Source organism: Eutrema salsugineum, unplaced genomic scaffold, assembly GCF_000478725.1.
Source record: "Eutrema salsugineum unplaced genomic scaffold, Eutsalg1_0 scaffold_6, whole genome shotgun sequence".
NCBI lineage: Eukaryota > Viridiplantae > Streptophyta > Magnoliopsida > Brassicales > Brassicaceae > Eutrema > Eutrema salsugineum.
In genome coordinates this window covers 1,508,005-1,531,488 of record NW_006256547.1, presented here as the reverse complement: position 1 = coordinate 1,531,488, position 23,484 = coordinate 1,508,005, and the positions used below count along the sequence as shown (strand labels likewise).

Below are 23,484 nucleotides of genomic sequence, written 5' to 3'. Positions count from 1 at the left end.
CTCGGGCTTACCAACTTGTCGTGTATGCCATTCTGCAGAGTCCGACAGACGAGGAGATGCTGCCTTAGGATTCTTGGGAATTACTCCTCCGGTTCCAGAAGCTCGTAAAAGCAATGTAGACGAAACTGGTAATGATGTCAGCAAAGCTACAGAGGCTGAGCAGAAGAGTTCTATCGTCAAAAGCAATGGGGTTGAATCTGGCTTCATCGAAATAACAAGTCCTGATGGGGAAATTTTCATCTGCACAAATGATATCGAAATGGGAATCCAGCAGCATCAGGATGCATTGCTTGAGCTTGGATGTTCTTGCAAAAACGAGCTTGCTTTGGTACACTACGCTTGCGCGCTCAAATGGTTCCTCAACCATGGATCCACAGTGTGTGAAATCTGTGGAAATGCTGCGGAAAATGTAAAAATTGCTGATTTCAACAAAGTGGTCATTGCCTTGAGAGATTACACGGCACTAAGAGAAAGAAACGCTGATGGAGGAGATCCAAACATTGTATTACCGGTGAATACAGATTCCACCATAGATTCAGATGAAGTTGCTACCATTCGAAGGCAACGACTTGGTGAGATATCCTCATGGTTTGGTCCCCATTCCCAGAACAACAACAACAGTAACTCTGTTGCCGCTTCTCAGGTTATGCCTGAACAACCTTTAGGTGTAGTGAACTTTGATATCTTGCCTATGGAAAGCCGTGCAACTAAATGGGCTGTGGAAGGTACCGGGATTCTACTTGCTACCGGTTTACTCACTGTTACTTTGGTCTGGCTCATTGCTCCCCGTGTTGGAAAGGTATGTGATCGATCTATCTAGGCCTCTCTGACTCTTACGGATATATTAGTAGCGTTCCTTAATTTTTTAAACCGCGTAGAGAACTGCGAGGAGCGGACTTCACATCCTTCTTGGTGGTCTCTGTGCTTTAACAATAGTCATCTTTTTCAGATTCGTAAGTAAACTCTTTTAGATATCTCATTTTACAGATTTTCATGATTCCTACTTTACTATAACACACAACCTTGAAAACAGGTTGTGCTCACTAGAATCAGGTATGGTCCTGCACGCTACTGGGCAATCTTATTCATCTTCTGGTTTCTTGTATTTGGTATTTGGGCTTCTCGTTCGAATGCTTCTCACAATAACCCTTGAATCCATCATTATCATTGTCATCATCAACTCTCTGCTCTCTCCCTCTCTCTCTGCATAAGTCTTTGTAATCTTCTCTCCGAGAAAAATGTACATTGCTTCATCAAAGAAAAATACGCTCATGCTCATTGATTATGATGAATATATATAATTTATAATGGTCACTATTGCTTTTACAGTTCCTCTGTATCTACTTTAATATCGTTAAACATTTAATAAAAAAAATTGAATCTTGCTGTTGAGTCTGGTCAACCAGTGGAAACCCATTTGCCAGAACATTGGATATTGAAACCGGAGGTTGCAAATCCCAACTCCGTCACTTTATGACCCAACTTGGTTTCCGAGTCAGGATCCGACGCCGAGTCTTTCCTTTTCCTCTGGTCCGGTGGCCGAATACTCTGGAAAGCTTCAATTTGTAAGCTCTTCCGTTTTTACCCCTGAGGAGCAAAGCTCCAATTCAAGAACGGTTTTTGCTCCGGCGGGTCCTCAAACGAAGTGGCAAAGTCGGACTGATACGGAAACTGAGGGACAAAAGCGTCATTTTGCAATAGCTCGATGGAATCAAACATCGACGTGTCAAACGCGTCGTCGAGATCAACCCATTTGGACTGGCTCTGAGCCTCCCAGTTATCGGAGCACGTGACGTCCGGTGAAATCACGTGACTTGAGCATTTTGAGTCCGACGTAGTTGTTATCGCCGTCGATTTTTCGTCGGATGGATAATACTTCTCCATTGTTCCTTTCTTATTGTAAATCCGACATAATACCCAATCATCAAGCTGCGAATTTTCAACAAGACCACATTAGTCATCATCACATAAATCGAAAACTGAGACTAGCATTCCTTAAAACCCAAAAAAGTCAATAAAAAGAAACGTACTCGTAAGTTGTTCTTCTTGTTCGTAGAAGCAGACCGATCAACATTAGCGAGACGGTACTCGTGCATAATCCAATTCGTTTTTATCCCTTTCGGCGCTTTCCCGGCGTAGAAGACGAGTGCTTTCTTAATACCTAATGTCTTCGGTTTACCGATCGGTTTATCAGCTCCAGTCGCTTTCCAATAACCGGTTCCAGCTGCCCGGTTTGGACGCGAACCGTTTGGGTATTTTCGGTCCCGATGTGAGAAGAAATACCACTCTTTCTCTCCGTACAAAGCCATTTCTGAAACAAAAATTCGAATTTTGTTCAAAATCAATGAAAATCACTAAAACCACATCTACTCGAAATCATCTAATAACGTGGGATTGGAATTTTACCTGGCAGTTCCCACGGACTGAATTTGTAAAGATCAATCTCTGCGATTACCGGAACGCTAATCGGCTCCGATGCGCATCTCCTGCAGAGATAGAACTTAACGAGCTCTTCGTCCGTCGGGTGAAATCGAAATCCCGCCGGCAAATTTAGCTCCGCCTTCATTTTGGGAAAGTTCCTTTTTTCTAGTGGATAAGATTCGCCTCTTTTATTTTGTAATCTCGATCGGATATTTTTGGTTTTTTATCGGAGATTGCAATCGAGGAGAAGAGAGCAAGGCCATGGAGCTTTTATAAAGAGCCAAAGAGGAGAGATTCATGAATCACACGTGGGTGGTTTTCTGACACGTGTGACAAAACCAACCGTTTTCTTTTCAACGTTGACCGCGCAGCCTGATGACATGTACAGGTGGCGTCGACTAATTGGGTGATCGACATACAAGTTATGTGACGTCATTGCTTCCGTCATCCGCACGAAGAACCTTTGGGAATGAGATCTGCTGCTTCTCGGTGTATGCTTGTGCACACGTTGTTCTCTGGCCAATATATAAATCGTGACTTGTGAGTGGACTGTGATGAGTATTGCCGTGGGCTTCTCCGCACCAGATAGGTTCTCTGTTCATCTAATCAGTAATCACCTTTGTCATTGAATGACGTCATCGTTAGTCGCACGTCGGCTTATAGAAAGCTGAAAGATGCGATAATCGACAGTTTCTTGGTCTAAAAACATTTTCAGGTAAACGACAAATTATATCGCAAAGAAAAAATGTTTTACAGATTGCCTATTAAAGATTCTTGTATCGTAGTTAGTAACTAATCTTATGTTACAACTTAATAACTTATATTGGGATATATTAAGGAATTGAGACAAATGGATAATGGATTATAATAGGCTTTTTTTCCGCTGAGTTCAATTAGGCTTCTAAGAAGGAGAAAATGTTAACTCATAAATATGTTAGCCAAAATCATGAAAGAATTGAGCATCTCATCATCCTCATGCCAAAAACAGGATACATTCGTTAGCTTATCTTGTTTCCTGAGTTTTGTAAAAGGTTTAGTAGACATAGTTATTCATGAACTAAACAAAATTGATGCGTAACTAAAGCACTAAGATGTACAAGCCCAATATATGGGCTCTAAGAATAACTTGAGGCCCATTTTAAGCCCCCTTTTACTATACGTAAAGGCTGTATTGGCGCAAGTCCCGTATTCCAAGTTCCAATTTCTGTGTCGTATACGGTAAACCCCAATCATTATTTTGGGTTTCCCAATTTCTGCATATTGACGAAATAACAAACACGGGCAACACCCGTACATTTCAATTTGTGTTTTAATAAGAAGAAAGAAGAAAGAAGAAAGAATTAGGTTTTTAACAAAAAAAGAAAGATACATTAATGGTCCATTTGACCTATCAATCTCAATCTAATCCATTTGATCTATAAATCTATTAGACCACCTTCATTAAAGGAATATCTCAATAGATATCTTAATTTAAAAAACAATAAAAAAATAATAATTTTGGAAAATATTAATAATAATATAATAATGATAGTGGATATCTAAGCAATGGAGACAAATATTTGTTATGGAATTTTCAAAATATTTTTTTCTTAAAATATTATTATTATATTTATGGGATATTCTAAGGGTGTTTTCACCAATGAAAATGCTTTTAGATCCAGAAATGAACCAGACTGGGTTGGTTTAACCCATGAAATTTTACTTTATTTTGATATTCCTGCATATAGATTGGTGGTTTGTACTAGTTAGTATAGATGAAATGTATAGACTGGTTGTTTGTACTAGTAGTATAGCTGAAATCTTACCATCCAACAAATGGCAAAAGGGAAAGGAAAAAAAAAAAGCCTAGTCTAAGTAGAAGGGCATTTTAGTCAATTAGTGGTTTGAATTGTAAGACAAAGGCGAAAAGCATAACGTAGATTCCAGGCTTATATAACCTCAAGACAAGCTCCAAATTTTTTTCCAATTATTGCGATTCAATTCGTTTGTATATATATATATCTTCCAAATCTCAAAATCTTTATTCGACGCCTACATATTATAGTCACACTTGTTTACCAATCATATATTTTTCTTGGATTTATATAATGCATCAATTATACATACACCCACATGCCTGATGCGTATATATCTACACACATGTTCGAACAGAAATCAGTAAAGGAACATCAAACAGGAAGAGAAGAAGAAAGAAGATGGTGTCGTGTCGGGTCGGGTTTTGTTTGATTCTTCTGGGTACGGTTCTTGTTTTCTACACGGTTGGAGCCGGCGGTGCTACGGCGGAGAAGGGAGTGACGTACGACGGACGGTCTTTGATTATCGATGGACAGAGGAAACTTCTCTTCTCCGGTTCAATTCATTATCCTCGCAGCACACCCGAGGTAAATATTTTTCATGAATGACTTGTAACTGTGTATATGTATATAATCAAATGTAGTATATATATGGTCCAACCATTTCTTGCAAATGTAAACAAAAATGGTTGGTCGTCAAGAATAAAATAGTTGGACCGAAATTTGTGTCATAATAATGAAATATGACACAACTCTGCCATCAAAAGCAAAGGTACATATATATGACAAAATTTATCGAGTGTATAAATTTTGGATACATATGACCTTAATCAGATCTCAAATTATATGCGAGGTTGCTTGAAAAAAAAAAACTGTAGTCAATATATATATACACTATATAGTGGCTTTTGTATATATTGAAACTTTGTAACTGAATTCTGTTTCACGAGTTACTTTACATTTGTTAAGTTGTTTTCGCTTTTCATGTACTTTGTGTTGCGTGCGAAACTCCTTTTGGCGAAAGAAACAACAACAAAAGTTGGCGGAAATACTTATTTATTGGTAAATGAAACTAATATCTAGTACGGAGTAGGAGTCAATTTTAAGCACGACATCAATAGGAATCCAACGAATCACAGTTTTATGCCGTGTACGTGTTAATTACTTTTGCTATTTATATGAAAGGTTATATTCAAAAATATGAAAATATTATGTAAAATAATAAAGGAAAACACGAAAATGACAGGCACTCTGTATTTAAGCAAAATTGATCTGTCACTTATTATTTATAAAATATTTTATTGTTTGGTTCACAAGATTTCTCTAGCTTCACTATCAAGATTAAGACAGAGATTTGATCTAACACAACATCTTTGACTCCTTGACTTTTACTGAAAATGAATGTCACGGGTCTCAAAATCGACACCGGTTCGGTTCTTTTTATTATCCCTTCCTAATTTGTCATTGTCTACTTCTTTATTTGACTCTTTTTGTACTTTCAGATTTATCATTAAATAGTATTTACAAAAAAAGTTGCGTATTAATTCGTTTCAGTCTGAAACTAATTAGACACAGATCCGTTCTATGTGCTTCATTCAATGGTCTTCTCATGGTTAAAATGGGAAAAAACAAAAGTAGATTAAGTAAATGAATAACTAACCAATTTTTTAGAAGATGAATAATGAATAAATTATCATAGCACTTATCAAATAAAAGGGGTCAAAATGTGTAAAACAATTGGAATTATTTACAGAACAATAATTAATTTTCGAGTCAACGTTGCTAACAATATTTTATTGAACTACATGTGATGATCATTAATTATGCGTCTTATTATCATTTGGTCTTTGACAACTTTAACACAATCACGTGAACAAATCTTATTTATTTAAAATCTCTAGTCGATGGGTTACAAAATGTATTATCATTCCATTTTTTTTTTAAATGACATCATTTCAATTATTTGAATAATTTTTCGTATTCCCTCTATTTCATTATAGTTGATTTTCTGAATATTTACACACAGATTAAGAAATCTATAAATGTTCAATTATTTACTGTTTATTTTTATTAATTAAGTTACTTTTACAACTGTTTTAATTATTTTAATTATTATTTTTTTTCTTAACTGTGTGTTAATGAAGTAAAGCAACATGCATTAATATTATTTATTCAATTTAAAGAAAAGACATGCATTAATTAAATATAAGAAATCAAATATTATGAAATAAGAAAAAAAAACCTAAAAAATCAACTATAATAAAACAGAGGAAGTATAGTAATCTAACACATATTTATTTCTTTTTTGCAGATGTGGCCATCTCTGATAGAAAAGACAAAGGAAGGAGGCATCGATGTGATCCAAACGTACGTTTTCTGGAATCTCCATGAGCCTAAACTCGGACAGGTCGGTCCATTTAATTAATTTACTATATGAATTTTTAAATTTGTTGCTTTGTAGATATGATAAAACAAAAAAATAAACATGTCGTTTCTTGGAATAAAATGAATATTTCAGTATGATTTTAGCGGAAGAAACGATTTGGTGAAGTTTATCAAAGAAATAAGATCGCAAGGTCTCTATGTCTGTCTACGGATTGGACCCTTCATCGAAGCCGAGTGGAACTACGGGTACTAATCAATTAATAATATATGATAATTAACGAATAATAAGCATTGAGAAAGTGTCTTTATTCGATTTTGACAACCGGTTTGGTTAACCAGGGGATTGCCATTTTGGTTACGCGATGTACCCGGTATGGTATACCGAACCCGACAATGAGCCCTTCAAAGTTCCACATGCGAAAGTTCACCAGTAAGATAGTAAATTTGATGAAATCGGAGGGTTTATATGCTTCTCAAGGAGGTCCAATTATTCTTTCCCAGGTAATTTAATTAATTATTATTCATCTGCTTCGATGTCATCGAACCGAAGCGAACCAAACCTAATCAGTAGACAGTTGGATTAGTTACCTTAACCGGACTAATGTTTAGAAACCAGATTATAAGTCTGTATAGAGTTTTGGAGCCAAACTGGTAGTATATATTTGCCTAAAATCGGACAACACTTTGAATGATGACCCCCATCATGACTAGAAAACACATGATAAAATGTGGTCCCTTGGCCAAATAGTTTCGGTTAAAGTTCACCCCACAGCTGGATTCAAATCAAACAAGAACCGGAACCGGTTAGCTTTAATACGATGTGAATCGATTTGGGTTCTTGTGGTTTTAAATTGTATAGATCGAGAACGAGTACGGGAACGTGGAGGCGGCTTTTCATGAGAAAGGAGCATCATACGTCAAGTGGGCTGGTCAAATGGCTGTGGGGCTTCAGACCGGAGTGCCATGGATCATGTGCAAACAGCCTGACGCTCCTGATCCGGTGGTACGTACCGTACCGGTTTTTTTATTTTCTAAGGTCAACGTTTCTTGTTTCTTAAAAGATTCATGTTTTCATATGTAGATCAACACGTGCAACGGAATGAGATGTGGCGAGACATTTCCGGGCCCAAACTCACCCAATAAACCGAAAATGTGGACTGAGGACTGGACATCTTTGTAAGGGTTTACTACATTGTTTACTTTGATTTGTTTCTTGTTCAACAAGTTAACTCGGTTTACTTTTTCTTCTTCGTGATTAATAAAGCTTTCAGGTTTACGGAGCAGAGCCTTATATTAGATCTGCTGAGGATATTGCTTTCCATGCCGCTCTTTTCGTCGCAAAAAATGGAAGCTATATCAACTACTACATGGTAAAAGGATTTGATTTTTCTAAACCAAAATAAACTGTGATATGATTATCAAGAGCTCATCAATCCTAATATTATACAGTACCATGGTGGAACAAACTTTGGAAGGACTTCATCTTCATATTTTATTACAGGATACTATGATCAAGCTCCTCTGGACGAATACGGTTCGTTCTAAATTCCTAAACATAAGATGATTCTGATCTTGTTTCTGATAATTAATATGATTCTGATCTTGTTTTGTGTTTACAGGTCTTTTAAGACAGCCCAAGTATGGTCATTTGAAGGAGCTTCACGCTGCAATAAAATCCTCTGCAAATCCTTTGCTTCAAGGGAAGCAAACTATTCTCTCCTTGGGACCAATGCAGCAAGCATATGTCTTTGAAGACCCGAGCAGTGGATGCGTCGCGTTTCTGGTGAACAACGACGCGACTAAAGTCATTCAAATTCAATTCAGAAACAATGCGTATAGTTTGCGTCCCAAGTCAATTGGTATTCTTCAGAACTGCAAAAACCTAATATATGAAACAGCAAAAGTAAGTCTCCTTCTTCTACTACTACTTCTTTGCAGTTTTTTTCCGATAAATAAAACTGACTAATTAAGCATGTAAACTACTTGATTCGTAGGTTAACGTGGCTAAGAACATGAGAGTTACAACGCCGGTTCAGGTTTTTAATGTTCCGGACAAATGGGAAGTGTTTAGAGAAACAATCCCAACATTCTCAGGCACATCTTTGAAGACAAATGCTTTGCTAGAACATACTAAATTAACTAAGGACAAAAGTGATTATCTTTGGTACACTTCAAGGTAACATAAAATACATTACACACTACATTTTCAATATTTATTTCTTATTTCTAACGCATTTTTGGCTCTTCGACTTTAAGGTTTAAGCCGGATTCACCCTGTGCAAACCCGTCTCTCTACATTGAATCATCAGGACATGTTGTTCACGTGTTCGTCAACAATGCACTAGCAGGTACATAAGTACTGGAAGTAACCAGCTGGCAAGAAAAATGTTATTACAAACTTTCCTTCACTGTTGATTTTGTCGATGGTCCACCGTCCTCGCAAGATACTTATTTTACACTAGTATAGTTTGGTTACCAAGCTGTTCAATTTTATATGGAAGTGTGTTCTTGCAGGATCTGGACATGGAAGCAGAGACATACGGGTGGTTAAACTCCAAGTTCCGGTTAGCTTAATCAATGGACAAAACAATATTTCGATCCTTAGCGGCATGGTTGGTCTGCCGGTAAGATGTTTTTCTCAACCAAAATCCGGTTTAGTTTTTTTCTTGCGTCACTCAAACGAGTAGAACCATAACATATTTTCCACACCCTATGAATAAAAGGACTCTGGAGCTTACATGGAGAGGAAATCTTATGGGCTAACCAAAGTTCAAATTAGCTGTGGTGAGAGAAAAACCATCGATTTGGGTGGATCTAAATGGGGCTACTCGGTAATATAAAAGTGTCTAAGGTCATGATCTGTTTGAGTATTGTGTTGATACATAAGTTAACATGTATGTCTTGTGAAGGTGGGTTTGCTTGGGGAAAAGGTTAGGCTACACCAATGGAGGAATCTACGGAGAGTGAAGTGGAGTACCAATAACGCTGGACTCATCAAGAATCGCCCTCTAGCTTGGTACAAGGTATAGTATGCCTATATATCTCTATATTTGTAAACATCTAAAACTAATGTGTATGGTTTGATAATTATCAAATTATGTGTCTACCTTATATGCAGATAATGTTTGATGGGCCGAATGGAAATGGTCCGGTGGGCCTTAATATGGAAAGTATGGGTAAAGGAGAAATGTGGGTGAATGGTGAAAGCATCGGTCGTTATTGGGTTTCCTTTCTCACTCCATCTGGCCATCCTTCTCAATCTATGTAAGTGTCGCAGTGCCAATTGACTGAACATTTTGGAAAAAAAAATAGTAATTATTTAAACTGATTTTTTTTGTTTGTTTGTTTGTTATGATTTGGATTTGATTGATCCAGATATCATATTCCAAGGGCATTTCTGAAAGCATCTGGAAATTTATTGGTGGTATTGGAAGAGGAAGGTGGTGATCCTCTTGGAATTTCTTTGAATACAATATCTGTTGTTGGTTCGAACCAAGCTCAATCTCAACTGTCCTGAATATTTCTTTATATTGTTTGTTAGTATGAATAGTTTTGTTGGTAATCAGGGTTTTTTTATAACCAAAGTGATCAAGAAATTTCAATATTTTATTGAAAACAAAACTCCGGCTCACAATTCTTTCTAAGCGGGAAGACCCGTGGATATGGTCTTCAACCCATACCCATTAGGAGTACCCTCACGAATGAATGTAGGACAGATATTTGAATGCTCGCTTGGATTAGCGGGAAGTCTGCTAGATAGACATATATAAGTCACTTTGATATGAAATTTTAACACGCCTTTATGGTTATACTATCATTTTATTTAAATCTACTTTTAGTATTTAAAAGAAATTTCATTGAGAACTAAAATTATACAAGTATACTGTCAGGTATCTACATCAGTTTCACAAATTCATTTCATTTTGAATTTTGATGGCGCGTGAGAGATTTTTTTTTCATATAAAAAAAAATCAACAAAAAAGTGAGATCCACCGATGTCGCTCGTATCGCAAGCGTACTAAAAGATCCAGCAGAGAGCCTGAGACTTTGTTGGTCCGCCGAATCCTGTTGTCTCTTCACCGACACCAAACTCGCAAAAGTTCACGCGCCTTTCTAACTATGGAAGCCACGCGTGCTCCTGCTTTGGCTTTACTCATCCTCAGTCTAATTCACGCTCCCAGAATGACGCGTGTGATTGAGAAGAAGCAGAGATACACGGACGTGGGCCCTAAAAGTTTAAGACTTCAGCTCTTTCGGCATTGGATTTGTTTGGGACGTTTATGACCGATTGTCCGTGTAATATTATTTTATTACTTCTGGAATTTTCACCCTAATCATAATTTGTTAGCAAATACGTAAACTGAATTAACTCTGCTTTAATTTAATTTTTCTTCTATATAATTAAGAAAGAAGAAGACCCTCATTTAGTAGTCTATTATTATCAAACTAAAAAGTCAAAAACTCAAAACCATCATTTTCCTGCTAAGTGCATTTTTCTAACATGAGATTTCCCTCTTTCTTTTTATATATTTGAACTGACATGTAATTTATGATGTCCTTCGATCAGAGGAAGCCCTTCCAAAAGCCAGATCTTCAAATATCTACCGGAAAAAAGGCACAAGAAATTTGGTTGGTACATAATACTTACATATATTTAATCGAAGAAGGCAACGTGGTGGAGACACGAAGGTGCCAGAAAACGTGGATTGGTCGGAGTGTAGCGTTTTTTTTTGAAAATCCCTGTTAATAACAAATCTGCCGTATCAACTCACCATTTAGTTTTGGTTTTATTCTGTGCATGTGATATGTTTCCTACTTTCCTTTGGTGGCAAAGTTAAAATTACGTAACAGATCTCAGATCAAATAACTAATGAGCTTCGTCAAAAGAGAAAAGATAACCAAATTATTATTGTTCTCGTAAAAGTGTGAAGCTAATTGTTTTGTCTTCGCGATCGTTATACGTGTTACGAAAACAGAGAAAGGGTTAATATCCTTTTGTAGGAAATGTCAAATTTGGTTGAGAGGATCATTTATATATAATAAAACGCTAACGACTTCGCTTTCTGTTATGTCATTTTCTTTCTTGAACTTGAAGTTTGCTTTTCTTCTTCACTAATCTATATATGGACCACGACGAATATCTATTCAAGCGCCACGCCACTGCACGCCACAGATCATCGTTTTTATTTTTTTGGTCTTAAATGGGTTTTTGCTTTTCTTTTATATTTTTAAAAATTCAAACTCTACGATTATTCAAGACTTACAGATATATATCATGTACAGTGAATATAAAAATACTTTGTTGACCAAAACAAAACTACCTTATTAGTGGTGATTGAAAAAAATTTGAAAGTATATTTTTTCTTATCTCATAGTTACTTCCTAGAACTTGCCATCCATAAACATAATATTGCCATTTTTTCGTTTTTTCCTATAATGTGTATATTATTCAAAAGAACTGATAAGAGACAATTTACAAAATAATTGTTAATTCACACTGACCAGTGATTTGGTCACTCTCTCTAGCACACGGACACACAAACCAAGAAAGATTTCTTGAAGCTCTTGAAGGGATAAATCTTGTTTTCCCTCTCAACTGGAATAAGAGGGTTTTAGACTTTTACAAGAACACTCGATAACGACGAGGTAGAAGAGCTCAACAACAAACGTAAACCAAAAAATGAAGCGAGTTACTAAAAGCATTGCTTCTCCGGCGATTCCGGTGGTGGCAATTGTGTTTCTCTTCTCCTTGAGATCTATTGCGGCCGCGAATGTAACCTACGACCATCGTTCTCTCTCAATCGGCGGTCGCCGTCAGCTCATTATCTCCGCCGCCATTCATTATCCGAGAAGTGTTCCAGCTGTTAGTAACTTATTCTTCTTACTTTTTCCATTTTTCTATCTTCTAAAGTATTTGATTTTAAGTCTGGTGATGCCAAAGTCCGAAGCTTTTCTCGGATTTGTGCTCTACGCTTTATATATTTTGATTTCTCTTTCTTGGGTTGTACATTTAATCGAATAAAGTTTCGAGCTTGTGAGGGTATACTTAATTCTTTTGCAGAGGACATCCTTGAATCAGTCTCTTAGTAATACATTTTCAGTTTGATGGAAAATTATTTGGGGGTATGTTAATTTTTCCATCTCATTCTCTGTCGAAGTGTATTTTCCAGGAAAATTGGATAAAGGTCTGGTATTCAACTCTTTAGTTTCACTGGTTATGAGTTGGGTTCTTAGCTATGACTGTGGTCGATTTGGAAAATGTCTCGCTTGAGAATTTTCTTGCTGATGAAAATGATTTTCTTGCAGATGTGGCCATCACTTGTTCAAACAGCAAAAGAAGGTGGTTGCAACGCAATCGAGTCTTATGTGTTTTGGAATGGCCACGAGCCATCTCCTGGAAAGGTTAGAAGTTCAATAAATAACTCTCAATGTGTTTGTTGAGCTTTGTCCATCAATCTTTTTGCAGATCAAGATCGTTTTTTTTTTTTTGGTTTGTAGTATTATTTTGGTGGACGGTATGATCTAGTGAAGTTCATCAAAATTGTTCAGCAAGCTGAAATGCATATGATTCTGCGAATTGGCCCTTTTGTTGCGGCCGAGTGGAATTACGGGTAATGCTCTATCTAGAGAAGCTTTCCTTTTTTCACTCCTCTTTAGATATGAAGATAAAGGGTTGTGAGTTTTGGAATTGAAATCTTTTGGTTACAGGGGAGTCCCGGTTTGGCTGCATTATGTTCGTGGTACAGTTTTCAGGGCGGATAACGAGCCATGGAAGGTAGCAAACACTATATGCAAAATTCGGTTTTTCTCTTTTACTAGAAAATTCATTCGCTCTTTGAATTTTGTTCCAGCATTACATGGAGAGTTTCACGACGTATATAGTAAACCTGTTGAAGAAAGAGAAGCTTTTCGCACCACAGGGCGGTCCAATAATCTTGTCTCAGGCAAGACTTATGACAAAAACATATTCATTTTTAGCATCATTCTGTTTCCTTTTGAAATGTTGTTTTGATGTTTGTCTTCAAATTGTGATTTTCATTAGGTGGAGAATGAGTACGGATATTATGAGCGTGATTACGGAGAAGGAGGGAAGAGGTATGCTCAATGGGCAGCTTCTATGGCTGTTTCACAGAACATTGGTGTTCCATGGATGATGTGCCAGCAATGGGACGCTCCTGCGACTGTGGTAAAGTCTATCTCCAAATCCAAAACATAACAATCTCTACACACCTTTATCTGTTTTTGCTCGCTTTTTTGTATCGAAATGTTAGCTGCTTGCGGATGCTGTGTTACGCAAGTGTATATGCACCGGGTTTTGATGATTTCTCTTATTACTTTTTGCAGATTAGTACGTGCAATGGCTTTTACTGTGACCAATTCACACCTAATACCCCGGATAAACCCAAAATCTGGACTGAGAACTGGCCTGGATGGTAACAAGATTGAATTTTTTTCAGTCCCTTTTATCATTTCTATATAAAGTTGGAATCTTTTGGAGTCTGATTATCGCGGTCTCTTAAGAGTTTTACATTTTCTTCAAGGTTTAAAACTTTTGGAGGCAGAGACCCACACAGACCAGCGGAGGACGTAGCTTACTCTGTTGCTCGTTTTTTCCAGAAAGGCGGAAGTGTTCACAACTACTACATGGTAAATAGTATTTAAGGTGCAAATTAGTTAGCTCCATACCAGTTTGTAAACTAAAGGTAGCTTTTTGTTTTATGATTTTGTTTTGTTTTTCCATGACTGTGTAGTATCACGGAGGAACAAACTTTGGACGTACTTCAGGAGGACCATTCATCACAACAAGCTATGACTATGAAGCTCCAATCGATGAGTATGGTGAGTTTTGTAACAAAGATATCACTGTGGAGTGAGGTAATTCTTCAACAGTTATAACTTATGTTTGTTTCTGTCCCTTTGTCAGGATTGCCAAGATTACCAAAATGGGGACACCTTAAGAATCTTCATAAAGCTATTATGACCTCTGAAAACATGCTGATCAGTGGCGAGCATCGAAATTTTTCATTAGGCCCTTCACTCGAGGTAGCTTTTCTGTTTCTCAACCGTCCGTGAAAAAAACCTCTCTGTTTCTGTCTGGATGTTCCTTGTGATGGTTTTGTTTTTTCGATTTTCAGGCTGATGTGTACACAGACTCTTCCGGAAACTGTGCTGCGTTTCTGTCAAACTCGGATGATAAAAATGACAAGACTATTGTCTTTCAAAACACGTCATACCACTTACCTGCTTGGTCAGTTAGCATTCTACCTGACTGCAAGAACGCGGTTTTCAACACTGCAAAGGTAAAAAAAAAAAAAAAGAAAAGCTGATTCAGAGAATGACACCCGAACGAACAACGCTTATTAACTCATTGTTTACATTTGCAACAGGTCACTATGAAGTCCTCCAAGGTAGAAATGTTACCTGAAGATTTGAAATCTGCGTCAGGTCTTAAATGGCAAGTGTTCTCGGAGAAACCGGGTATTTGGGGAGAAGCAGACTTTGTGAAAAACGAACTTGTTGATCATATCAACACCACAAAGGACACAACTGACTATCTTTGGTACACAACAAGGTCAGTATTACTGTTCATACCGTGGAAAAGTTTGTTAAAAAGGAATCTGAGGCAATGTATTCATTCTGTTGCAGTATAACAGTCAGTGATAATGAAGGGTTCCTAAAGAATGGAAGCCGCCCTGTTCTGTTTATTGAATCAAAGGGGCATACTCTTCATGTTTTCATCAACAAGGAGTACTTAGGTATTTTGAATACTCTCTGTGATTCTTTTGGTGAGTTCTCACACTCGAGTTTCTAATTGGTTGTGTGTAAATGTGACTACTGGTTTCTAGGAACTGCGACAGGGAATGGGACTCATGTGCCTTTCAAACTCAAGAAATCAGTTTCTCTCAAAGCGGGAGAAAACAATATTGATCTGCTTAGCATGACTGTTGGTCTTTCGGTAATTCTATAAACAGAAAGTTTCGAAGTATTGTGTTCCAAATATCATTTTGGTTTTGCGTCATCATCGGCACTCATACATTTGTTTAATTTCTGCTACAGAATGCAGGATCTTTTTACGAATGGGTTGGAGCCGGTCTTACAAGCGTCTCAATCAAAGGTCTCAACAATGGCTCATTGAATTTGACAAATAGTAAATGGTCCTACAAGGTTATATAACTCTACCTAGAAACCTCTCACGTGCTCTGACTGATTCTCTCTTTAACGAGTTTCTCAAGTCAAATCCCATGAAAATCTTGCAGCTCGGCGTGCAAGGAGAGCATATAGGTCTGTTCAAGCCAGGTAACTCCGGGGCTGTCAAATGGACCGTGACTGCAAAACCTCCCAAGAAACAAACTTTGACTTGGTATAAGGTAATGCAACTCTTGGGAAAGATCCAAGATTGTAGAAGATAAGTTTTGTTTCCTCTCTCTCTCTCTCTCTCTAAAAATATGATCTTTTGGTAGGTTATCATAGACTCACCTTCGGGGAGTGAACCAGTCGGGCTTGATATGATCGGTATGGGGAAAGGCATGGCTTGGCTAAACGGTGAAGAGATTGGAAGATACTGGCCCAGGATTGCTAGAAAGAACTCTCCGAATGACGAATGCGTTAAAGAATGTGATTACAGAGGCAAATTCATGCCGGATAAGTGCAACACTGGTTGTGGAGAGCCATCTCAAAGATGGTGAACCTAAAAAGCCATAAAAGTTCTCATCTTTCGTTTTTTTCACATCTCTCTTTGTTCAAATCTCATTCTTAGTCTTTGGCTTAGGTATCATGTTCCACGATCATGGTTTAAGCCTTCCGGGAATGAGCTGGTGATCTTCGAGGAGAAAGGCGGCAATCCCTTGAAGATAAAGCTTTCAAGAAGGAAAGTCTCGGTGGTGTGACCAAGAGATTAAAGATTGAATCCAAAACCGTAGCTATAAAGAAAGATTGGGGATTCAGATGGTACCAATGGAAGCCAAAGAAGAGATTGAATTTCTTTATTGTGTAACTTTAAAAAAATGATAAACAAGATCTCCATTTGTTAACACACTTTTCATTATCAAGCTATAATTACAGCATTATAACTCATTCTATCTCTTCAATCACCACGCAACCACCTTTTCGAATAGGTCCTTTCTCCTTCACGTCTGGACGCCCTCTGTAATCGTTGAGCTCAACAATCGAGTTCTTCTCTGCCCTTACCGATGATTCCAGAGCTTGCCACACTTCCGGAGTCTGCTCATTGACCCAACACATCATGAAAAACACTTTTTTATCTGCAAGCTTCAGTTTCTTCTTCAGATCACGCCCTGATGATTTCACTTCCTGAATTGCACCATGTATCAGCCTTTGGAGATCACAGAGCAAGCACACCAGAGCTGCAGTGCCAAGAGATAGCAAATGAATCACATCATCCACCAGATTCAATCCGAATTTCAGACCGCCGCAGAGGTTTTTGTAAGCTGAAGAGCACGTCTGTTCCAAGCAAAAGGAAAACACTTCCTTTATGGTCTCGGGTTGTGCACTCTGACCCAAAACTGATGAAACAGTCAGTACCATGGTTGCTGAGCCTAACGTATCGGATTCCCAATCTCCATTATAGATACGGAGAGTAAAACAATAACTGTATACAATGTCAACCAAATGGAGTGGTAAGAGAGGAGATGGATTCGTTGAGCTGAGCTTGCTTAGTGAGGTCAGAGGTGTATCGGGCCCTCGAGGAATTTCGCTGGCTTCTTGATCATCTTCTTCAACACATTGTACCAGTTGTGTACCTTTTGTTCCAAGTGAGATCGTTCGAGCTGAAGGGAGTAACCACCAAGGATCCCATGGTTCTATCATTTTGCTAAGTTCTCCAGACGCTAAGGCTCTTTGGAACCCTTTTCTCTCTTCTAAGCTCAGATCATCAAGATTGACTTCATCTCCGGCAAGAATCTTTTGACAAATTTCCTCCGGTAGAGTCAAACTCGACCCTTCATCATCCGTGATGCTATCAATTCCACCATCATCTTCTTCTTCTTCGGAGTGAAACCGTTTCAAAATTTCGAGCATCTTCGTTTTGGTTTGATCATCAGATCGAACTTGCCGCAGCTCATCCACCACATTCTCTCTCATAAAAGATTCAGTGCATTGGACACTGTGAGATTTGTAACAAGGAAGAGAGCAGTAGCGGAAGTTGCAGCGAGGACAAGTGTACTGCGAGAACTGTTTATTACACACATGGCAGATAATCCGCAAAGAAGGAGGGTTTAAAGGAGACGAATTTGAAGTCTCCGATGTAATAATCGTCTTCTCCGGCAACATTTTTCAGAAACCTTGAAGAAACTATCACGATTCCAGATTAGGGTTTCGTTTGAAGTAGACAGATCCGGATACTCAAAAACCGAAATTTGTAAATCAGATTTGGGCCGAGTTATGGGAATATGGGCCTTAGTTGAGCCTTTAATCAAAAGTAGGGTTTCATTTGAAGAAGACAGATCCGAAAACTTCAAATACCCAAATTTGTAAATCCATTTTGGGCCGGATTATTGGATTATGGGCCTTAGTTTAGCCTTCAATCTAAATTAGGGTTTCGTTTGAAGAAGGCAGATCCGAAAACTCAAATACCCAAATTTGTAATTCAGGTTTGGGCCGGATTATGAGAATATGGGCCTTAGTTAAGCCTGTAATCTAAATTAGGGTTTCATTTGAAGAAGACGAATCCGAAAACTTCAAATACCCAAATTTGTAAATCCGTTTTGGGCCGGATTCTAGGAATATGGGCCTTTATTGAGCCTTTAATTTAAATTAGGGTTTCGAAAGACAGATCCCAAAACTCAAATATCCAAATAGAAATTCAGGTTTGGGCCATATTATGGGAATATGGCCCTTAGTTGAGCCTTTAATCTAAATTAGGGTTTCATTTGAAGAAGACAGATCCGAAAAATTCAAATACCCAAATTTGTAAATCCATTTTGGGCCGGATTTTGGAAATATGGGCCTTCGTTGAGCCTTTAATTTAAATTAGGGTTTCGTTTGCAGAAGACAGATCCAAAAACTCGAATATCGAAATTGACATTCAGGTTTTGGCCAGGTTATCGGAATATGGGCCTTAGTTGAGCCTTTAATCTAATTTAGGGTTTCATTTGAAGAACACAGATCCGAAAACTTCAAATACCCAAATTTGTAAATCCATTTTGGGCTGGATTTTGGAAATATGGGCCTTCGTTGAGCCTTTAATAAGACATTTCCCGAAACTCAAATATCCAAATTATAATTCAGGTTTGGGACAGGTTATAGAAATATGGGCCTTAGTTGAGCCTTTAATCTTGGGCTATAATTCTGATAAGCGGGTCAAATATTCAGGCGAATATATCCAACTCGGAAAGTTCGTCTTCTTGAGTGTTATATTTTCGCTGTCCTTTTTTCTTCCTCAATCTAAGGATTCCATGAACGAGGAACAAAAATGAAATATCTTCTCTTTCTACTATCACTTCTTTGCTTCGGATCCCAAACAGCGATTTCATGGAAGAAGGAGGAGTTTCGAAGCTGCGATCAAACTCCATTCTGTAAACGCGCTCGATCTCGTACTCCTGGTGCCTGTTCTCTGATTGTAGGCGATGTTTCCATCTCCGATGGAGATCTTGTAGCCAAGCTCCTACCAAAAGCCCCTAATCAAGGCGATGGTGATCAGATCAAGCCGTTGGTACTCTCTCTCTCGGTTTATACGGATGGGATCGTGCGGCTTAGGATTGATGAGGACCATTCACTGGAACCACCGAAGAAGAGATTCAGAGTGCCTGATGTGGTAGTGTCCGAATTCGAGGATAAGAAGATCTGGCTGCATAAAGTAGCGACGGAGACGATCTCTGGAGACACTAGTCCGTCTTCAGTAGTCTACCTATCCGATGGCTACGAGGCGGTGGTGCGGCACGAACCATTTGAGGTGTTTGTGCGCGAGAAATCAGGTGATCGCCGTCGCGTCGTGTCTTTGAATTCTCATGGGTTATTTGATTTTGAGCAGCTTGGGAAGAAAAGTGACGGAGATAACTGGGAAGAGAAATTTAGGACGCATACAGATTCGAGACCATCTGGTCCTCAATCCATTAGCTTCGATGTTTCGTTTTATGATTCCAGTTTCGTATACGGAATTCCTGAACACGCCACTAGTTTCGCCTTAAAGCCTACCAAGGGTCCTGGAGTTGAGGAATCTGAACCCTACCGGCTATTTAATCTAGATGTTTTTGAATACGAGCATGAATCACCATTTGGGCTTTACGGGTCGATCCCATTCATGGTTTCACATGGGAAATCTGGTAAAACTTCGGGATTTTTCTGGTTGAATGCTGCGGAAATGCAGATCGATGTGTTGGCTAATGGATGGGATGCAGAGAGTGGCATTTCATTGCCTTCCAGTCAGAGTAGGATTGACACACTCTGGATGAGTGAGGCAGGAATTGTAGACACATTCTTCTTCGTCGGGCCTGAGCCAAAGGATGTCGTCAAGCAGTATGCAAGTGTGACAGGTACTTCAGCCATGCCTCAGTTGTTTGCTACTGGTTATCACCAATGTAGGTGGAACTATAAAGATGAGGAGGATGTGGCACAGGTGGACTCGAAATTCGATGAGCATGATATTCCCTATGATGTTCTCTGGCTTGACATCGAGCATACAGATGGGAAGAGATACTTCACATGGGATAGTGTGTTGTTTCCTCATCCAGAGGAGATGCAAAAGAAATTGGCTGCAAAGGGTAGACGGATGGTGACCATTGTGGATCCTCATATCAAGAGGGATGACTCGTACTTCTTACATAAGGAGGCTACTCAGATGGGATACTATGTTAAGGATTCATCTGGAAAAGACTTTGATGGTTGGTGCTGGCCTGGTTCATCATCTTACATTGATATGTTGAGTCCAGAGATTAGAGAATGGTGGGGTGGAAGGTTCTCTTATAAGAACTATGTTGGTTCAACTCCGTCGTTATACATCTGGAATGACATGAATGAGCCTTCCGTATTCAATGGTCCAGAGGTAAAGCTTTCTGTATGATTGGTCTTGCTAATTCTGTTATTGTTTTTCTGTAAGTCTGTATAACTTTTTTTTTTTTAATAGGTTACTATGCCAAGGGATGCATTACATGTTGGCGGTGTTGAACACAGGGAAGTTCATAACGCTTATGGATATTACTTTCACATGGCGACTTCCGATGGTCTAGTCATGCGTGGAGAAGGAAAGGATAGGCCTTTTGTATTGTCAAGAGCAATCTTTCCTGGTACTCAAAGATACGGAGCAATTTGGACTGGAGATAACACAGCTGAATGGGAACACCTTAGAGTCTCCATTCCAATGTTATTGACACTTGGTCTTACTGGAATAACATTCTCAGGTGCAAGGAAATTTTCTGCTCAATTTCTGCTGACGGATTATTTTTTCTCTCGCGAATCTTATGGAAGCTTTCTTTTCTTTTTCAGGAGCTGATATTGGTGGGTTTTTTGGAAATCCTGAACCAGAACTACTTGTTAGGTGGTACCAAGTCGGCGCTTACTATCCATTTTTCAGGGGTCATGCTCATCATGACACCAAAAGACGAGAACCGTGGTTGTTTGGGTAAGATGTGTTATATTACTAATATTTTTCTTCGAGTATAAGCGCTTTAGGTATTGATCATGCAGTTGAGAAGTGAATAAGATCGTGGCAATAGCACTTGGTGTTGCAGTCTACTCAGTTAATTTTATAAATCGTTAACACATTAGTTTCATCAAGTAGGCATTGCAATGATTGTCCTGTGGTCCATTGCCTTTGTTTTGCTGGCTCGTAAATTCCGCATTTTCTCATTCAAATCAAATCAATTTTATTTTGTTTCAGTGAACGGAATACAGAACTCATGAGAGATGCCATACACACTCGTTACACGCTGCTCCCATACTTTTACACGTTATTTAGAGAAGCAAATGTTACGGGTGTTCCTGTTGTACGTCCGTTATGGATGGAATTCCCAGCAGATGAAGCTACTTTTAGCAACGATGAAGCCTTCATGGTCGGTGATGGTCTATTGGTGCAAGGAGTTTACACTAAGGTATTTCGAGCGCTTAAGTACAAGTTCCGCTACTGGTTTCTACATTTGTCTTCTTTTCTCTCGACTTAATGAATCTTCTCCGAAGAAATGATCAAATCAGTCACTTACTTTCTTCTCGGCTATATGAAAAATTAGGGAACAACGCATGTATCTGTGTATTTGCCTGGTAAAGATTCATGGTATGACCTGAGAAACGGCAAGACATACGTTGGAGGCAAGACTCACAAGGTAGACGCTCCGGAGGAAAGCATTCCCGTGTTTCAAAGGGCGGGAACTATTATCCCTAGGAAAGACCGGTTCCGGCGAAGCTCTACTCAAATGGACAATGATCCTTATACTTTGGTAAGTACAACTCTTCCATTATCAAACTGTTTTGTCATCTGCAACCAGTTCAATGAACAAAGTAACTCTGTCGTAGAAAAATAGAGAAGACATTTCAGAAAATGAACTCTGATCTAAATTTCGATACCCCAACAAAGGTAGTATCACTGGAGATATTGTGGTGGCCCAAAACCCCGCGAGCCAGGTATGGACGGTTTGACAGTAGGATGTTTAAACCAAAAAAATAGAGGACTAGACCGGTTAAGCATGTAGAGAGCTTTGCATTTTACTATTTTAGAGGTTAGCCGCGAACCAGAAGACGAATTAGAGCTGGGCCTCATCACTAAGACCATGGTTGGGTGACCCCGTCCAGCATATAGATCCGTAGACATTTAAGACGTGTTTGGTTGGTAAGGTCTGTAATCTTTGTGTATTTGATCATTTTTTTTTCTTTTTTGATTCAGGTGGTAGCTTTGAACAGTTCTCAAGAAGCAGAAGGTGAACTGTACATCGACGATGGCAAAAGCTTTGAATTCAAGCGAGGCTCCTACATCCACCGTCGCTTCGTCTTCTCAAATGGTATTCTTACATCAACGAACTTAGCTCCTCCACAAGCTAGTCTCTCTTCCCAGTGCTTGATCGACAGAATTATCCTCTTGGGGCATGCCTCGGGTCCGAAATCTGCACTGGTCGAACCGTTGAATCAAAAGGCAGAGATTGAGATGGGACCACTGAGAATGGGTGGCCTTGTAGCCTCCTCTGGTACAAAGGTCTTGACTATTCGCAAACCAGGTGTTCGAGTGGACCAGGACTGGACCGTAAAGATTCTGTGATTGAACCGAACCATTCTCGCTTGTGACCGATTTCCGGCGACGGAATTGCACTCCCTTTTTAAAAAAAGAACATATTTTTGGAGTTTTAGACTTAAATAGTTGTAAGAGCTAACTGTTTGGAAGTCACTTGCATTGTTATCTTCATAATATAAAAAGTTTTAGATTTTTGATAATCTCGTAATGCATACTTTAATTTAATAAAATTTCAAAATGTCAAATTTTATACATTTTTGCATAACCGTCAAGACTAAACAGGTCGGACGTCGACAAAAAAATAAAAATAAAATAAAAATAAAATTGGGTCGGACAGCCGACAAGAAAAATAAAACAAAACGGGTCGGACAAGCGGGTTTATTGAGTGTAATGGGCTTTAGTTGAACCCATCTTTTCGTGGGCCAAGATTAAACAGACCGGGAAAAGCCTGTATTACCTATCCTAAATAGTCAGATCGGTCTATCCATAAGACCATAACCAATTCCATTTTGCTCAAAATATCTACCTGTAAATAATCTTATCATTCATTGCTGCTAAATTATTTTTAAATCCCTTGCTTTTCACCTAATTAACCCATGAAAATTATGGCAATACGTATCAGACTTTCAGTAGTGAGAAAAATAAAAAAATAAGGATGTGATAAGGACGCCTTCACGAGCTTTTAGTCATGAATATTAAATTGTCCAAGATCAA

General features: G+C 38.6%; 6 protein-coding genes across 6 annotated transcripts; 4 read left to right on the top strand and 2 right to left on the bottom strand.

Moving 5' to 3' along the window:
• Positions 1–6: 6 nt before the first annotated feature.
• Positions 7–1,324, top strand: LOC18012226. Its single transcript, XM_006394181.2, has 3 exons — positions 7–799; positions 879–953; positions 1,034–1,324. The coding sequence occupies exons 1-3, from the start codon at positions 260–262 to the stop codon at positions 1,151–1,153; spliced, it is 735 nt and encodes a 244-aa protein (XP_006394243.1). The 5' UTR covers positions 7–259; the 3' UTR covers positions 1,154–1,324.
• LOC18012145 (NAC domain-containing protein 102) lies at positions 1,257–2,644 on the bottom strand. Its single transcript, XM_006394180.2, has 3 exons — positions 2,407–2,644; positions 2,031–2,311; positions 1,257–1,929 (listed from the first exon to the last, which is right to left on the bottom strand). Exons 1-3 carry the CDS (start codon positions 2,564–2,566, stop codon positions 1,582–1,584), a joined length of 789 nt encoding a protein of 262 aa, XP_006394242.1. The 5' UTR covers positions 2,567–2,644; the 3' UTR covers positions 1,257–1,581.
• Positions 2,645–4,404: 1,760 nt separating this feature from the next.
• Positions 4,405–10,146, top strand: LOC18011923 (beta-galactosidase 6). The gene is given in 17 exon segments (XM_024151224.1): positions 4,405–4,802; positions 6,526–6,621; positions 6,733–6,845; positions 6,939–6,993; positions 6,996–7,100; positions 7,459–7,602; positions 7,681–7,775; positions 7,864–7,969; positions 8,049–8,133; positions 8,219–8,502; positions 8,594–8,775; positions 8,856–8,947; positions 9,114–9,223; positions 9,323–9,430; positions 9,509–9,622; positions 9,718–9,863; positions 9,975–10,146. Coding segments are annotated over 17 exon segments (2,163 nt in total). The 5' UTR covers positions 4,405–4,616; the 3' UTR covers positions 10,117–10,146.
• Positions 10,147–12,107: 1,961 nt separating this feature from the next.
• On the top strand, positions 12,108–16,670 carry LOC18011912 (beta-galactosidase 10). The gene is made up of 18 exons (XM_006394178.2): positions 12,108–12,462; positions 12,906–13,001; positions 13,098–13,210; positions 13,308–13,374; positions 13,451–13,543; positions 13,642–13,785; positions 13,944–14,032; positions 14,141–14,246; positions 14,351–14,438; positions 14,524–14,642; positions 14,735–14,899; positions 14,987–15,171; positions 15,246–15,355; positions 15,446–15,555; positions 15,657–15,764; positions 15,857–15,967; positions 16,061–16,281; positions 16,369–16,670. The coding sequence occupies exons 1-18, from the start codon at positions 12,280–12,282 to the stop codon at positions 16,484–16,486; spliced, it is 2,226 nt and encodes a 741-aa protein (XP_006394240.1). The 5' UTR covers positions 12,108–12,279; the 3' UTR covers positions 16,487–16,670.
• LOC18011911 (zinc finger HIT domain-containing protein 2) lies at positions 16,632–17,925 on the bottom strand. Its single transcript, XM_006394177.2, has one exon. The coding sequence runs from the start codon at positions 17,886–17,888 to the stop codon at positions 16,671–16,673; it is 1,218 nt and encodes a 405-aa protein (XP_006394239.1). The 5' UTR covers positions 17,889–17,925; the 3' UTR covers positions 16,632–16,670.
• A 1,068-nt stretch (positions 17,926–18,993) lies between these two features.
• On the top strand, positions 18,994–22,970 carry LOC18011876 (probable glucan 1,3-alpha-glucosidase). The gene is made up of 6 exons (XM_006394176.2): positions 18,994–20,598; positions 20,680–20,953; positions 21,039–21,174; positions 21,433–21,643; positions 21,779–21,985; positions 22,429–22,970. Exons 1-6 carry the CDS (start codon positions 19,030–19,032, stop codon positions 22,795–22,797), a joined length of 2,766 nt encoding a protein of 921 aa, XP_006394238.1. The 5' UTR covers positions 18,994–19,029; the 3' UTR covers positions 22,798–22,970.
• Positions 22,971–23,484: the final 514 nt, after the last annotated feature.

What these genes read in the sequence shown, in the direction of transcription:
- LOC18012226 (XM_006394181.2), top strand. Translation starts at nt 260, where the DNA reads ATGGGAATCCAGCAGCATCAGGATGCATTGCTTGAGCTTGGATGTTCT. An exon ending in TTGCTCCCCGTGTTGGAAAG is followed by an intron (nt 800 to 878) that starts GTATGTGATCGA and finishes TAAACCGCGTAG; the next exon opens with AGAACTGCGAGGAGCGGACT. An exon ending in TAGTCATCTTTTTCAGATTC is followed by an intron (nt 954 to 1,033) that starts GTAAGTAAACTC and finishes CCTTGAAAACAG; the next exon opens with GTTGTGCTCACTAGAATCAG.
- LOC18012145 (XM_006394180.2), bottom strand. Translation starts at nt 2,566, where the DNA reads ATGAAGGCGGAGCTAAATTTGCCGGCGGGATTTCGATTTCACCCGACG. An exon ending in CAGTCCGTGGGAACTGCCAG is followed by an intron (nt 2,312 to 2,406) that starts GTAAAATTCCAA and finishes TTTTTGTTTCAG; the next exon opens with AAATGGCTTTGTACGGAGAG. An exon ending in ACAAGAAGAACAACTTACGA is followed by an intron (nt 1,930 to 2,030) that starts GTACGTTTCTTT and finishes GAAAATTCGCAG; the next exon opens with CTTGATGATTGGGTATTATG.
- LOC18011912 (XM_006394178.2), top strand. Translation starts at nt 12,280, where the DNA reads ATGAAGCGAGTTACTAAAAGCATTGCTTCTCCGGCGATTCCGGTGGTG. An exon ending in CATTAGGCCCTTCACTCGAG is followed by an intron (nt 14,643 to 14,734) that starts GTAGCTTTTCTG and finishes TTCGATTTTCAG; the next exon opens with GCTGATGTGTACACAGACTC. An exon ending in TATCTTTGGTACACAACAAG is followed by an intron (nt 15,172 to 15,245) that starts GTCAGTATTACT and finishes ATTCTGTTGCAG; the next exon opens with TATAACAGTCAGTGATAATG.
- LOC18011911 (XM_006394177.2), bottom strand. Translation starts at nt 17,888, where the DNA reads ATGTTGCCGGAGAAGACGATTATTACATCGGAGACTTCAAATTCGTCT.
- LOC18011876 (XM_006394176.2), top strand. Translation starts at nt 19,030, where the DNA reads ATGAAATATCTTCTCTTTCTACTATCACTTCTTTGCTTCGGATCCCAA. An exon ending in CCGTATTCAATGGTCCAGAG is followed by an intron (nt 20,599 to 20,679) that starts GTAAAGCTTTCT and finishes TTTTTTTAATAG; the next exon opens with GTTACTATGCCAAGGGATGC. An exon ending in ACAATGATCCTTATACTTTG is followed by an intron (nt 21,986 to 22,428) that starts GTAAGTACAACT and finishes TTTTTGATTCAG; the next exon opens with GTGGTAGCTTTGAACAGTTC.